Here is a 15,871-nt window from a genome sequence, read left to right as displayed (position 1 = left end):
TTGATGTTAGCTCTTACATGAGCCTCGATGTTGTATAGAAGAAAGAAAAAAAAATCTGACATCAGGACGGAGCGAATTTTAGACTATTGGGTCTCTGTGGTCCTGGGTGTGTGAATTATTGTCAAGCTCACAGCAATGAAGAGCCTCACCAAGCAAGCGAGTATGGTGTGAAGAGACTGTGAGAGGCAGCCATAAACAGGAGAAACGTCAGGGATATCAAGAATGTGGAAACAATTACGACTCGAGGTCTTGAAGTCCCTTGATTTGACACGTGTCATTGTTTAGCATCGATGATGTTAAAGTCATTTCACAGAGCAGGAAATTCAAAAGACTGCATGCATCAATGGATACAAACACAAACGACCTCCGCTGGACGTGGCAACAGTGCACTGAATGATCGGACGCCAAGAAATAGCCACGGAAGCACGCAGCAAGCTGTTTGCTTTCTTTTTGTCAAAAGTCACTGTTAAAGAAGACTAGATCGGTTGAAACATTCAAGTTGAGGCAATATCATTTCGAATGAAGTATGTGCCTGCTGGTTTGCATCATTGCTGAGAGTACACATGTGCAGCTGGTGCAATGCCTCCATAGGTTGAGCAGACATTTGTAATTTGTTCAAGCTTCCGGTGATAACTCCCTATTCTTCAGGAAGGACACTGTGGGATCTTTAATGTCCACCGACTAATGCCAGCAGACGAAACGCTCAGTTTAACTTCCATCAGAAGGAATTGGGATGTACGGGACTTAGGAAACACTAATGAAGGGGATGTACGTTGATGAATCGCCTCAAATGTGAATCACCGGGATGACCATTTATACGTAGCTGGGCTGATATTCAAACTCAGACTCTGCTGCTAGCTACATCAATTTGAACAATCAGATTCTACAAAATGCTTCTTATGACCAGAAACTTAGGATCACACTCGTTCATATGACAGTGGCGTCGGATAAAAACCATTTTTGGTGTCTTACAAAATTCAAATGTTTTGTTGTTAGAAATCTGAAAGAAACTCAACATGCTGACATTGCATCGACTTAGCTCCCCCAATGACTTTTGATATGCAGCCAAAAAGGGTCAGGTGATCAAAATGTAAGCACAATGGGACCGGTGGTGCATCTTTTCGAAAAATGTGATAATTGAAATGCCAGCATCGTATAGTAGCCAAACAATCTCCAGTCATGGATAGAGGATGTGGTTAAATTCATCAAATCGCTCCACCATGGTGAAAACCATATGCGAGAAAGCTCCCCACAAATACAAGTGCATATCAATGGCTAAAATTGTGGCATCAGAGGATTCTAATGACATGAGTACTATGCCTACCTACCAGTTTGAAGATGACATCATGTCACCTTTTCACCTTGCACTTGAGATCCATAGAGATATTTCCTGCAATCCTGAGCATCCAGGACTCAGTGCAGCGAGGATGATGCAATATAATTAATCCATGAGAGCCCGTACATGTTTCTTCGGCTGTAACAACTCTTTGACCAAGCTCGTGAAGTCTGATGAAGTCATCCCTGACGAAGGAGAAAATGTGCAAACCAAAGTCCTCAACATTGTGCACGATGTTGTTTTCAATGTCAGTTAAGGGCAGAAGTGGACTCATAAGCACATTGGTTTGGGCTGTGCACTTCACTAGCAACCATGATCGAAGAAGCTCGTCAAACCTATTCTCTAATGCTGGCCATATTATCAATTATAACCAGATACTACAAGTTAACACAGCATTGACAGAATATACACTGTGCACCATGAACATCATCAGTGGAGAAGTCGTACCACCTCATATCATCCAGCAGAGAATGTTTGTGCACTTTACTGCAGACAACATTAATACCAGTGATAAGACATTTGATGGCAAAAACACTTTCCAGAGAGCACTAGTTGCAGCATGGCAGAGAGGAACCAAATTTGGTTAGTGTTCGAGACAACATCGCATCCAAGAAAACAGCATCAACTGGAGATTCCTGACATTATGAAAGCACCCATCTCCAACAAACACTAATGAAGGAGATGAAATGCTTGCCAGAGCGACTCATCTTGCTTTCATCCTCAAATGCCATGTACAAGATATAAAACCCGGATGGCCAGTCTGTGCAGAACCTAAACATCCAATGCGACTGATAATGGATGTCGGCACAACCTAAACATCCAATGCGACTGATAATGGATGTCGGCATGAAGAGGGGAGACACATTCCCATTTTGATAATCCACAGTCCAATTCCTGAAGGCTGCATGGAAATGCTAACTTTCAATGCAAAACCAGATGCCAGACAATGTATTGCAAGTGTCATAAATCGAAGCTAAATTGCAAGTATATAGACCATGAGAACCACATGGCATGCTTGAATATGAGAGATCAATGAGGATCAATCGAAAATGGGATACAAGTTTAAGGAACCACACCAGATTTCTAGAGGACTGTGGCAGCACATACGATGACTCACCCGGCTCGGGATTGGTGGGATTGTGACTTGGTTGCTAAATTGAGATGATCGAAAAGTGACCAATAACCTGCTTGCATTCTATGCTGACCTGGTAGAGAACAGTGTAATTCATAAAACCTAAACTTAGTTCATTATCAAACTCATTCATAATCTACATGGTGTTTCATCGTATTTTGGTCTTTGCAATGTTGATGCAAATTCCATTACATACCCAGATTTTGTGGCGTTAATGGCATTTCAGTGTCTGGTTTTCATATGTAATAAACTTTCGCTCGATTAAGCAGAAATGACATGAATCTGAATGTTTGAAGTATGACAAAAATCACTGCTTTGGACTATTTAGCCAGGAAAAATCTGATTTTCGGTGACCATCTTTGATACGTCATTTTCAGGTATGAACAAGATAAGGTTTTTTGGGAACAGCCATTTTCATAAGCAGGAGGGCCTAATTGAACTAAAAACATCATCTGCTGGTTTGTACCCAAAAATGCCCTCTGGGTCTTAGAATTTCTGAAATCTCCACCTGTCTAGTATGCAAACACAACATATATGCCTAACATACAACCACCTGCATCTTTTTATGAACCAGCAACTTGGGCCAGCAGGGACTTTCATTGCACAGCGGAAAAAAAAGAGGGAGGCCTTCTCTGTTTATCGTTTCTCACTATCACACTCACCAAGCCTGTCAAGGTTCGCCAATGGACATATATATATATATATATATATATATATATATATATATATATATATATATATATATATATATATATATATATATATATATATATATATATATATATATATATATATATAATAATCGATGTATCCTCTGAGAGAATGGCTAAAAAGCCGACAAATTGCTCGCTTGCCTTTCTCGGTGGACAACTCTTTCAGGCTCCAGTACCTAGGATTGATGTAAATCTTTATTTGTATAATTTGGAAGGGAAGGTGTGTTTTTTTTACTCATGTTGGAGGTTCTTTGGTGGTGGTACCTTTTCATAGGTAGTTTTAGTATCTATCGGAAATGTCTCAAAGGGCCGAATGAGTCAACCACAATGGATAGTCTCCAACAACATGTAAACTATACCACGCAGATTACCCCGATTTCTGAAGACCAATAATGATCCAGGTGGGATTTGTTGACCACCTGATGGCAATATGGTAAGTCTGTTGAGTCTAGTTTGTGTTCCAGAACCTTAAAATCCATATCCTAAAACTCGATGCCTTCCGACAGATTCAAACCCACATCCTCCAGGATTATAGTCTGATGTCCTCATCACTGTAAAAAAGCCCCTCGTAATAGAAAAGGTGCATCAGTGCAGGTTGCAGTTCACCAGAATAAAATGTCAAATTTGGTATGTGTACAAATCTTGCCGTGCTACCTCTTGTATGATACGAATCATATATGACATACGTATATGATTCAAATCGCTTTTTTCTATTAAAGGACAACAATAGACATTTTCCCCCTTCACATTAATTAAATTATTGATAAAATCGATATAAATTTGTATTGAAATACATCCAGGTGATAAAAGGGACACATGTGCCGAATCAAAAGCAGCACATGACCCTCCACTGGGTATCCTCGGAAAATGGGATTTGAACACATTTTGAGCTCTTTTTGGTTGTGTGGTAAACCTACCATAAAATCTGCTGCTGTATCTTTCATGCTCCCCACACCCCCTCCCTCCACCCTCCTGTCCATTCACCTCCACCCTCACCTCCAACCTCCCTCTTTCTCTGCATTCAAGCCTTATAAAGCCAGATGTCATATTTTCACAAAATCAAGAATAAGTCATCAGCAAGTGGAAACTTTTGAGAACAATGAAAAATAATTTGGCTAGCACCAAAACAACAGCAACAAACAACAATACCAATAACAACAGCAGCAGCAACAGCAAATGTAAGGTCCACAATACAAAAACTACTTAACAATCTGCTGAAGAGATAAGTAATGGATCACAAAGATCCATAAATCACAGATCTCCACAGGTAGTGTGTGGAAGATCTTGATCAGGGGATCGATTCTCTCTACCTGGGACCCTAAGACAAGTGCCTCAGCCTCTTCACGCTCTCGCTGTCTCTGCCTCCTCTTCTTCTTGTTCTTTCTTGATTTCTTATTTTTTCGTCTCTTTGATTTGCGATTTTTTTTGCCCCTAGATCTCTTAGGCTTGTCGTCGGTGGTCGGCGTGGTGTCCGAGCCACCTGCTTCCTGAGCAAGATCCGTGAAAACCTGCCGCACGACAGGATGTGTCGATAGAAGAAAGGTATATCTAAGAACAACAAAAACCATCAAGAGAACACAGATGAACGAGCAAAATGCCGTTATAACAATGTATGTACATAAGATTTGCATACGTTTCATTTGACACTTTTGGGGAAAAATATGAAAAACACCAATTAAGTCAAGAAGGTCCAACACGTAGAAAGCTGCTCTTGCTCATCTACAGAGGAGAGGTCAATTGCTTCCAATTAAGGCATTCCCTGAGGTTTCCAACAGTAGGGATCTGTACCTGAGCATAAACTCACAATCACGTTTTCCCAATCACCAGGATCCATCAAGCAGGCAGTGGAAATGCTGCACAGCCTGGGCCCTAGCATTGTTTGGTCACAGGGAGCCTGCATGTCAGTGGTCTTGAGGAGGGGTCACAGGGAACTGTTAACACTTACGTGTTGCTTGCTGACTGACTGTTCCCAAGACTGTTGCGTTGCAAAGGCCTCACAATCTGGGCTGAAATTTTGACAGTAGGTGAAGGCGTCTTTGGGGTCTGACGAGATCAAAAGTTGTTGGATGTCTCCCTGGAAAATGAGAGATTGTGGAGGGGACAACAAAGGCAGAAGGAAGATTTTTAAAAGTTTTCCAAGTAATTAAAACTTTGATATGCATTTTTACAGAAATCCAACAAAGCTCTATTTTGGCATATTCTTCTCCTATCCCATGATGATGTGATCTTAGAGTCGAATCCCATATAATGTGTTGATAGTCAATTGCCTACCAATGTCCTTGTGAATGATACACTACTACGCTGGTGTCTCCGAATGTCCCCCTGATTGTGATTCATGTACAACCTCCTCCATGAGTCTTAGAAACTGATAAATAGCTTGGTCAATAGTTTTGTAGAAACAGCATCACATGGATAAAGAAAATATTAGGGGCCATCAGTGTTCTTTTATACCTTACAAAATAACCATGGTATGTATATTGGATTTGAAGCAATAATCCCAGCATTATAAGCTAAATAAAATTTTAAAAAACCACCTTTTAGAGGCCATTTTTCACCGCAAGCGGGGGTTGGCCTTTTTCGGGAACTGTGGTTGTTGTTGTTTTTTCGGTCCCCTTTTTGAAGCAATGTTTTACGGCCGGATGCCCTTCCTGACGCCAACCCTTTTTGCCGCCTTTAACGACAAGCAGGGAATTACCAGTGAACTGGTACTCAATTTGCCGACCTCGGAAGGATGACAGGCTGAGTCAACCCCCCTGGCGTTAATTCAGCGATTGACCGGGATTCAAACCCAGGATCCTAGGATCCTAAGCCGGCACCCTAGCCGCTAGCCCAACACCAGGGATGTAAACTATACCACGCAGATTACCCCGATTTCTGAAGACCAATAATGATCCAGGTGGGATCCATTATAAGCTAAATGCGACATAGAAATGCTAAAAGGCTCCGGATAGTCCATATTCGCTTTCATTATATACTCATAATTGTGAAACTGAACTCAAGGTCAAACTATTATAAAACGGCACACCGTAGAGCACACACTTCCATCAGGTGAAACAGTTTACGCCTTCTATCCCACTGATAGGCCGGATCTGGATTTGAACCTGAACCAAAATCGAATCGGCTTGTTCTTTTCATGTGCCGTACCCAACTCATAGACCTAGTTTTATCATAACTCACCCACAACGTTTTGAGATATCGTGCTATACAGTATATCGTTCCCAGTCTTATCTCTCAATGGCGAAGAATCATTGAAAAATTCTACATCTGGATCAGATCCGGATCTTCATCAAAATGTAATCATTTCGTCCTTGTCTCATACCCAACCTCTCCACCAAATTTCGTCTGAATCTGTCCACAATCTTTTGAGATATCCTGTTCACAAACAGACAGACAGGGGTGAAAACATAACCTCCATCCACCTTGCAGTGATTAAGGTTGGAGGCGGGAGGCTAGTGACAGAGAGGATGACGCAGTACTGAAGATGTATGAAGGATATTTCAAAGAGCTGTTGAACCAGGAAGGAAACAACAGCGAGCTGGAGCTACTGAGTTATGTGGAGAGGAAAATAGAGTTGGTGAAGATTACAGAAGAGGAAATGCAGAGAGCATTGAAGAAGAAGAAAAAAGGGTGCCAGGCATTGATGAGGTGTCTACAGAGATGATAATTGCAGTGGGAGAAGTTGGAGTCAGGTGGATGAAGAGGTTGTTGAATGGACGACTGAGAGATGGGTCGATTCCAGTGGAGTGGTGGACAGGGTTAATTGTGCTGATATGGAAGGGGAAGGGGAATGTTCAAGATCCGGCGATATGCAGGGGCATTACACTCCTTAGTCATGCCATGAAGGTGCTGGAGAGGGTCCTGGATGGGAGGATATTGAAGAGTGTGGAGGAGGAGATCGGAGAACAGCAGGGGTTTAGAAAGGGTCGGGGAACAACAGAATGGATGTTCACGCTGAGACAGCTTGTGGAGAAGAGGTTGTAGGTACAAGGTGAAATGGCATTGGAATTTGTGGATCTGAAGAATGGTTACGACACTGTCCCGAGAGAGATGGTGATGGTGACACTGGAATGGATGGGAATGCCAGAAGCATAAGTTAGGTTGGTGTAAGGGATGTATAAGGGAATGAAAGTTAAAATTTTGGTTGCTTCTGGGATGTTAGAAGAGTTCAATGTGACATCGGTTTGAGGCAGGGAAATGCTCTCAGCCCACACCTGTTTATCATGGTGATGGAGCTGGTAAGCAGGAAGGTAAACATGATATATATTCTGGGGAGGATATTGTATGCGGACAATCTGGTTATTGTGGTGGAGAGTGGGCGGGAGATGCGGGAAGTACTGGGGGAGTGGAAGGAGGCATTTGAGAAACATGGGCTAAAAATGAGCATGGAGAATACCGAGGTGATGTGAGTCGGGCAGAAAAGAAAAGAAATTAATATCAGGTTAGAGAGGAAGGAGATCAGACAAGGAAATAGGTTTGAGTATCTGCGTGAAACAGTGACCGGGGATGGCAAGTCAGAGGCAGAGGTGCAGAGGAGGATTCGGGTGGGTGTGAATGTGAGGAGGAAAGTAGAGGGTGTATTGGCAGAGATAAATATTTCAAGGAGATTGAAAGGAATGGTTCTGATGTCGTGTGTCACGCCGGCCTCTACTGTCTGGAGACAGTGGTACTGAGAGAGAGAGACACCAACAGAGGCTGCAGGTTTGCGAGAACAACTGGGTCAGGAGGATTGCGGTAGTGAAGAGGGTGGATAGAAGGAGAATGGATGCACCGAGAGAGGAGTTTGGTGTGCAGATGAACTTGACGGGGAGATTGGTGATACGCCGGCTGAGAGGGGCTGGTTGTGGATGGGGGAAGAGAGAATGGCAAAGAGAGCAGATAGGTTGAGGGAAAAAGGTAGGAGGAAAAGAGGTAGACTGTGGTTGAGATGGAGGATTGTGCAAAGAGGGATATCAGTAAGGTTGGGGTGGTTGGAGGGTGGAGAGAGTTGCCCGAGGACAGAGTGAAGGAGTGTCGTGCTTAAGACAGGACAGGAGCTTGGTGCCATTGGACTTCACCCCTTAAAAATGGAAGAGGAGGAGAACAACAAAACATGGATTTGAACTTGCTGGTTTTATACATTTATCTCTTTGCTGTGTTTATAATTGAAGAGGTTATTGTAATTGGTGTGTGTGTGCGTGTGCATCTGCGTGTGCGAGTGCATGTGTCTGGGGCTCTACTCGTCTCTACTACTCGTCTGGGGCTCACTTACAGACACACAGGAATTGTCAATAACTTTTACACAGATTGCGTGGGATATGCCCTGAACAGCATTGGTGATGCAATCTCGTAGATCATCTAAGAACTGTGGCCACGTCACATCAACTCCGTCCATGATAAAGCCTCGGCCTGTGATTCTGTACCAAAAACTCGGTTTGGATCCGGCTCGGTAACTTTGGCAAAAAGATTAGCCAGGTCCCGTATTGGCTCGGCAGTTGGATAAGTTTGCAGTGCATCAGGTTGCATAATCATCGATTACAACAACTGTTCCTGCACGCATTAGCTGCATGATATTGTACTACAATTGTTTGTTCACATTTTCTCTTCCCCACCCTTTTAAAATACATGCCATATATTCACCACCGGTACATCTGTTTTTTGAGTTATTCACTGGGTCTTGCCAGATAAGAACCTCTGCTCGGGTTCCATCTTGGATTAGGACCTCGGCAAGGTGAGGTGCTCGGCACACTACCCAATTATCTGCCAGCATTCCAATTGAACCCAGTATCGGCAAAAAAAGGCCCTTAATCCGATTCGGAGGTTCTTAGCCAGCAAGATGGTGAAAGTAATGAGTGTTGAGCGGTCCAAAACCAGAATATCCTCTGAAAAGGATTTACATTGAGTCGGCTTTTCTAAGCCAGCGATGTATGGCAATTGGGGGGAAATAGTTTCGATATTACACGTACGGTATTGGTAGCTGTGGTGTCTAAGCTGCAATGCACCATTACAGTGCCCGATTACAAAACATTTTGCTTTGAAACTCACAATGAGAAACATCATGACCATTCTATAGCACATGTGATTCATATACTAATACACATTTCTACTGCACACAATTGCAAAAAATACTGCAATTATTTCATTTCATGTGACAGTAAAATATCCGAGTTCCTTTCCGAGTTGACAGCTAAACCCGGCTCAACTCGGACTCGATACTTCTGGAATTGGTTCGGGTACAGCACTAATGAACCCCACAACAAAAATTACAGGTGGTCAGGTCCAGGGATATTGGGGGCCCAGCGATGGGTCCACCACGACCGATCCATTTGTTTGAGGATGTTGAATCAAGAAATTTATGAATTTAATTAAACACTGTAATAAAACTAGAGAGGTTCCAGGTAACCTGAACTCAACTGGTCTATATCAATATGGTTAGAATATGCATAATAGAACCACAAAATATATAGTTTATATTTGCTAAAAATATATGACAAAAATTGATTTTCAATATGGCCGCCCTGCCGCGCCCATTTTTGGGTGTGCAATGCCCAAATGCAATCCCAAACTAGTTTATGTCCTAAAGATGCTGCATAACAAGTTTCATCAAATTTAATCAATGTTTGTGACTTTTAGAGCGCAGACGTCGAATTGTTTACAGACGACAGACAGACAGACAGACGACAGACAGACGACGGACGACGGACACTGGTTGTCGACAAAAACTCAGCTGGACAAAGTCCAGTTGAGTTAACAAAACTGTTGAGTAATAAACAAAACTTTAAACATTACACTAACTGCACCAAAGTCATGTATGCTTGTGTATAATGGGAGTAGTGGATATACAGAGGTGTGTGGGAGGGGGTTACAGGTGCAGCATATGTACAAATACGATACTAACACGTTATTTGTCATTTACCTACAATTATTTTTCCCATTTTCCAACAGTTTTGTTTCAATAACTATCGATGTTTGCAACTTGTGGAAGCAAAGAAACACATTTCTTAGTGCTGTATACAAAAGATTATGCATCGATGAAACAGGTGTGTGCTCAACCAGATAGCTATTACAAGTCTCATATTGGTCATTTAAGGGTCAATAAAGATGAATTTTAGGACTGCAGTGATGGCTTTGATAGCCATGGCGGTGATGAATAAACGCCTTTCAATATTAATAAGAAATATTTAAATTAAATAATACAGTGATACTGCATAGTGTGCAATTTATAAATTACGAGCAGGGTTACCTGGCATTGCCCGGTGCTGTTCTAATCCTGTTGGCATTTTGAAGAAATAAAAAATTGTATTTTTAGCTTCGCCACCAAAGGTGGGTGGAGGTTATGTTTTCACCCATGTTTGTCTGTCTGTATGTCAGTCTGTTTGCTTGTCTGTGAACAAGATATCTCAAAATGTTGTGAACAGATTCGGACGAAATTTGGCAGAAAGGTAGTGTATGTGACAAGGCCGAAATGATTTTATTTTGGTGAAGATCTGCATTCGGATCCGGCTGCTAGAATTTTTTAAGCGATTCTTCACCATTGAGTGATGAGGCTAAAAACAACATATATCCGGATATCTCAAAATGTTATGGACGAATTTGGTCGAAAATTGGTGGACAGGTTGTGTGTTTGACAAGAACAAATTGATTCGAATTTGGTGAAGATCCGGATCCAGCCAGTATAATTTTTAAGTGATTCTTCACCATTGGGAGACAAGGCCAAAAACGATACAAAGCACGATATCTCAAAAAGCTGTGGACAGATGATTTTGATTAAATACAACAACAGGCATTTTAAAGGCCATTTTCCCTGCAAGAGCGGGGGGTTAGCCTTGCGGTCCCCATGACAATCTTCTCCATTTTGCCCTATTTTCTGCATCTCCCCTTGTTAACCCCCTTGCCCGCATTTCATCTTCGACCATCTTTAGCCAAGTCTTTCTCGGTCTTCCCCTTCCTCTACTTCCTTCTACATTCATTTCCATCACTCTTCTCAACCAGTCACTTTCATCCTTCCTCAACACATGACCAAACCATCTCAACCTGTTTCTCTTCACAGCATCCATCACAGGCACTATTCGCATCATCTTTCGCAATTCATCATTTGTCTGCCTCTCTCTCAACGATACTCCACACATACACCGAACCATTCGTATTTCCACCCTTTCCAGCCTTCGTTGCTCCTCTACGTTCATTACCCATGTTTCGCTCCAATAAATCATAACACTTCTCACACATGCACCATACACCTTTCCCTTCAGCTTCAACGACACTCCCCTCCTCGTCAGCATGCCACTCAGTTCCCGAAACTTCTTCCATGCACATCTCACTCCAGCAACCATTGCTGAGACTGATCCACCTTCTCCATTCAGCATGTCTCCTAGGTAACAAAATGTTTTCACACCTTCCAGCTTCACGCCGTCTCCAAGATCCAACTCAACATTTCCTCCATCTGCAGCTCCCTCTGTGCACACCTTACACTTGAATGTAGCTGCCACATTGGTTAATGACCCTCTCAAACCACTACATTTTTGATGAACCCACTCAGCGCACATTGCACATTGAATGGAATTCACTCCGACCCTTCCTGCACACAACACACGGCCACTTCCCAGTTCTTTCCACCTCACCACATGCTTTACCACTTGCCATCACCTTCGTCTTTCCTATATTCACCTTCAGACCTTTTGTCTCGATACTTTCCTTCCACTTGTTCATCTTTTCCTTCAGTCCATCCATACTTTCCGCAATCAACACCAGATCATCTGCATACAACAACTCCCACGGTAAACCCTCCTTTACGGTCTGAGCCAGCACCTCCATCACAGCTACAAATAGTAGTGGACTTAGTACCGACCCCTGATGCACTCCCACCTTCACCTCAAACTCACCACTGTTCCCGTCCTTCGTCCTTACAGCTGTGCATGCTCTTTTGTACATTGCCATCACTACTCTGATCAACCATTCCTCCACTCCTAACTTCCTCAATGCCCATGTCACTACTTCACGTGGAACCCTATCGAATGCTTTCTCCAGATCAACAAACCCAAGAAACAACTTCTTCCTCTTCTCCATGTACTTCTCCTGCAACTGCCTCACAATGAAAAGCGCATCTGTCGTTCCTCTTCCTGGCATAAATCCAAACTGCATTTTGTCAATCTTCAATTTCTTCATTATCCTCCTCTCCAACACCCTTTCCAATACCTTCATTCCATGCTCCAATAACTTTATCGCTCGATACGAGCCACAGTCCAGAGGGTCACCTTTCCCCTTGTATAGAGGGACGAGGGTACTCAATTCCCAATCCACTGGAATGCAGCCTTTTCACCACCAGATTAATGATTTTGATTAAATGTGATTCTGTATTGTGATTTTCTGGTCTACTCTGGGATACAAAACGTAAACTGTTCACTTGGCGGAGGTATGCTCTCTACTGAGTGCCGTTCTAGTTTTTCTATTTTTTTTGTGGGGACCTAAAACACTTATCTACACCGTCTAAGGAATGGGGTCAGGGATCATTCAATATTACTTTTCACATAGCTACAAAGGCTTAGACACGACATAGCAACAATATAAAGATCACAAAAAAAAAAATCAACTTTTTTCATAACGATGTTAATGTCATCGTCAACAACACCTATTCCCCATGTGGAGTTCTTTTAAATGAGCCAGGTTTCAAATTTTTCCCATGGAGCGGTTTTGGAGATATTGAGGTGCAATTTTTCCAAGATGGTGCCTGTACCACCTGACCTATGCCATCATAATTATTACAAAATTCTACAGGCAGCGGAGCTCATATAGTACAAATTTTGTGTCCATCAGACTAACAGTTGCAGAGGAAAAATTATTTTCATACTGATCAAGTGTTGTACTTGTCAAATTATGAGGTCATAATGAAGGCGCCAATGACATCATCATCAACCTATATTATTCCCCATGGGGAGTACTTGAGAATGATCCTCGTTTCAACTTTTTCCATTGAGTGGTTTGGGAGATGGAGGTGTAACGTTTTTCCAAGATGGCGTCCATACCACGTGACCTATGACGTCAAAATTATGAATAAAAATTATACAGGCGGAAGCGCTCCTATGATAAAATTCCGTGTCAATCGCACCAACGGTTGCTGAGAAAATGAATTTTAAAAATGCAGACACGCCACACGTACAAAACCAAATGCCTAACCCTGCTTTTCACTTCGCGAGTGGAGTAATTAATAGTCAGATTGCATTCCTATTTGGTGATAGTCATGTGAGCAGTGCCGGCCTTTAAGCAGCATTATAGAGCCAGTTCCATGTTTGCCCTGAAGAAATTAACCCTCTGAATGCCAGTGCCAATGACGTCATCGTTAACAGCACTTATTCCCCATGCAGAGTTCTTTACAATGAGCCATGTTTCAATTTCTTCCGTGGAGTGGTTTCAGAGATATAGAAGTGCAATGTTTTTCGGTTTTTCAAAGATGGGGCCTGCATCACGTGATATATGATGTCATAATTATCATCATTAAAAAATTATACAGGAGGAGGCGCTCCTATAGTGAAAATTTTGTATCTATTGGACTAAGAGTTGCAGAGAAAAAAAAATCATACTGATCGGATCAAGCATTATACTTATCGAATGACATCATAATGAATAAAAACCAAAAAAAAAAAAACCACCTTTAGAGGCCATTTTTTTCCCCGCAAGCGGGGGTTGGCCTTTTTCGGGAACTGTGGTTGTTGTTGTTTTTCGGTCCCCTTTTTGAAGCAATGTTTTACGGCCGGATGCCCTTCCTGACGCCAACCCTTTTTGCCGCCTTTAACGACAAGCAGGGAATTACCAGTGAACTGGTACTCAATTTGCCGACCTCGGAAGGATGACAGGCTGAGTCAACCCCCCTGGCGTTAATTCAGCGATTGACCGGGATTCGAACCCAGGATCCTAGGATCCTAAGCCGGCACCCTAGCCGCTAGCCCAACACCAGGGATTAGTCCAGGGATAATGAATACACAGATGAAATCATCATTGACATATCTTATTCCCAATGGGGAGTACTTGACAAAAAGCCATGTTTTAATTTTTTCCGTTGAGTGGTTTCGAAGATATATAGGTGTCAGGTTTTTCGTCACCACGTGACCTTTGATGTCATAAATAATGAATAAAAAGTATACAGGCGGAGGCGCCCCTATTGTAAAATTTGCCGAGAAAATTAATTTTTAAAATGCAGACACGCACGTATGTATGCAACTTGTACGCCCGTATGCAACCGAATGCCTAACCCTACTTTTCACTTCGCAAGCGCAGGGTAAAAATGGTAAATGGATAAAGAAAGCGCATGGCAAGCAAGCCAAGGAAACAAACAAGGCTCCAAGTTGTTGCTCAGTAAGGAGAAAAATAAATCACAGAAAAGTACAAGAGAGGATGCTTGGAATCTTTGAACGGATAATATCCTCGTCGGAAGGGTTAAGGAAAGGAAAGCTTTCCTTGGTGATCAGTGGCATATGTCAGGAAAAGCCATCACTATTTCATGTTCGGATGTGGATTCTACAGATATGGGGCACATGCAGGGAAAGTATCTGGCTCCATTTCAGCAGCTGCTTTGGCCTTTTCTTGGCAGCACATGGCCTGGCAAACAGTGAATCAACGAGTGAAAAGTAACAAGTAGGACCAGCATTCCCAGTGCTGGATGAGGAGGTGTAGCATTACCAGTGTGGGAGAGGAAGTAGCCTAGAAGTTCCAAAAGCTAGACAAGATATCGTACCTTAGTCTATTCCACACAGTAGGGAAGACTCAATACTGAGTATAAAATCAATCCAGAATTCCAAGTGTTAAATGGTTTGACACGTCTCAAAATTTTATCCCGCACTTCATTCATGCCGAGCAAGAGTGACCAAACAAGACAGGAAGTCACCAACAGAATTCCAAAAATTACAATTCAAAAAGTCCACAACAAGCAGGGCAAATTCTGTTTAGTATTTGGGCCTTGCATGAACTTAGCCCACGACACCTTTGATACACCTTTGTATAGAATCCTGCACCTTTGTATCAAAATTAGATGTCCACCTTTGATCAGAAAATACAAATATATCTCTGTAATGTCACTGCAGGTATCTCAACATTCTATGTGGTATATGGCAAGGAACTTTGGCCAAATCGAGTGGGAATTGATGATCCTCTGGTTTTCTTGCACAGCCAGTGACGCAATGGCCACCAGAATGTCGGATATGGAAGCTCGACGAGAGAAAAAGCGATCATTTACCGACCCTTGACCTAGCCTGCATTGGATAAAAGCTATCTCTATCATATATTGCCATGCCTTGAAACAAGCAGACACGCTTTGCACTGGCGTACAGCCACAAGGCAAGGCCTGTGTGTTGGGGCTGCACATCTGCAGTGCATTGTAGAGGCACTGCGTGCCAGAGAAGGCTTCAATACAAGTTTGTTGCTATGAGAGCCAAAACTGCATCGATATCTCACTGTTGCAGGATAGTTATTCGAAGAAGTGTTTCATTGGGTTGCACTTACCATGGATCATGACCCAAGACAGGCACTGGGCAATAAATTTACATTACGTAAGATTGATTTGCACAATCCAACCAACCTACAGAAATCTACTCGAGTTAATGTCCACGTGACTTTTGAGGGAGCGAGCAAATCCTGAAACCTCTTTTACCAAAGATAATAACACAACGATCAACAACAAACAGTAGCAACAAAAAAACATGGAGGGGTCATTCAAACATCAAG

The 15,871-nt window shown here is 42.4% G+C and overlaps 1 protein-coding gene across 1 annotated transcript in view; it reads right to left on the bottom strand.

The window, feature by feature from the left end:
- LOC137438890 (uncharacterized) overlaps positions 1–15,871 on the bottom strand; it is a gene marked incomplete in the record, with an annotated part of 494,558 nt that overhangs the window by 421,848 nt on the left and 56,839 nt on the right. The window contains 2 exon segments of the mRNA XM_068134344.2: positions 4,492–4,689; positions 5,127–5,255. Of these exon segments, the coding sequence (XP_067990445.2) occupies positions 4,492–4,689; positions 5,127–5,255 (327 nt within the window).

This window comes from Myxine glutinosa, chromosome 13, assembly GCF_964187855.1.
Source record: "Myxine glutinosa chromosome 13, kmMyxGlut1.1, whole genome shotgun sequence".
Lineage (NCBI taxonomy): Eukaryota > Metazoa > Chordata > Myxini > Myxiniformes > Myxinidae > Myxine > Myxine glutinosa.
Note: the sequence above shows the minus strand (reverse complement) of the source record. Positions and strands in the feature narration are given on the sequence as shown.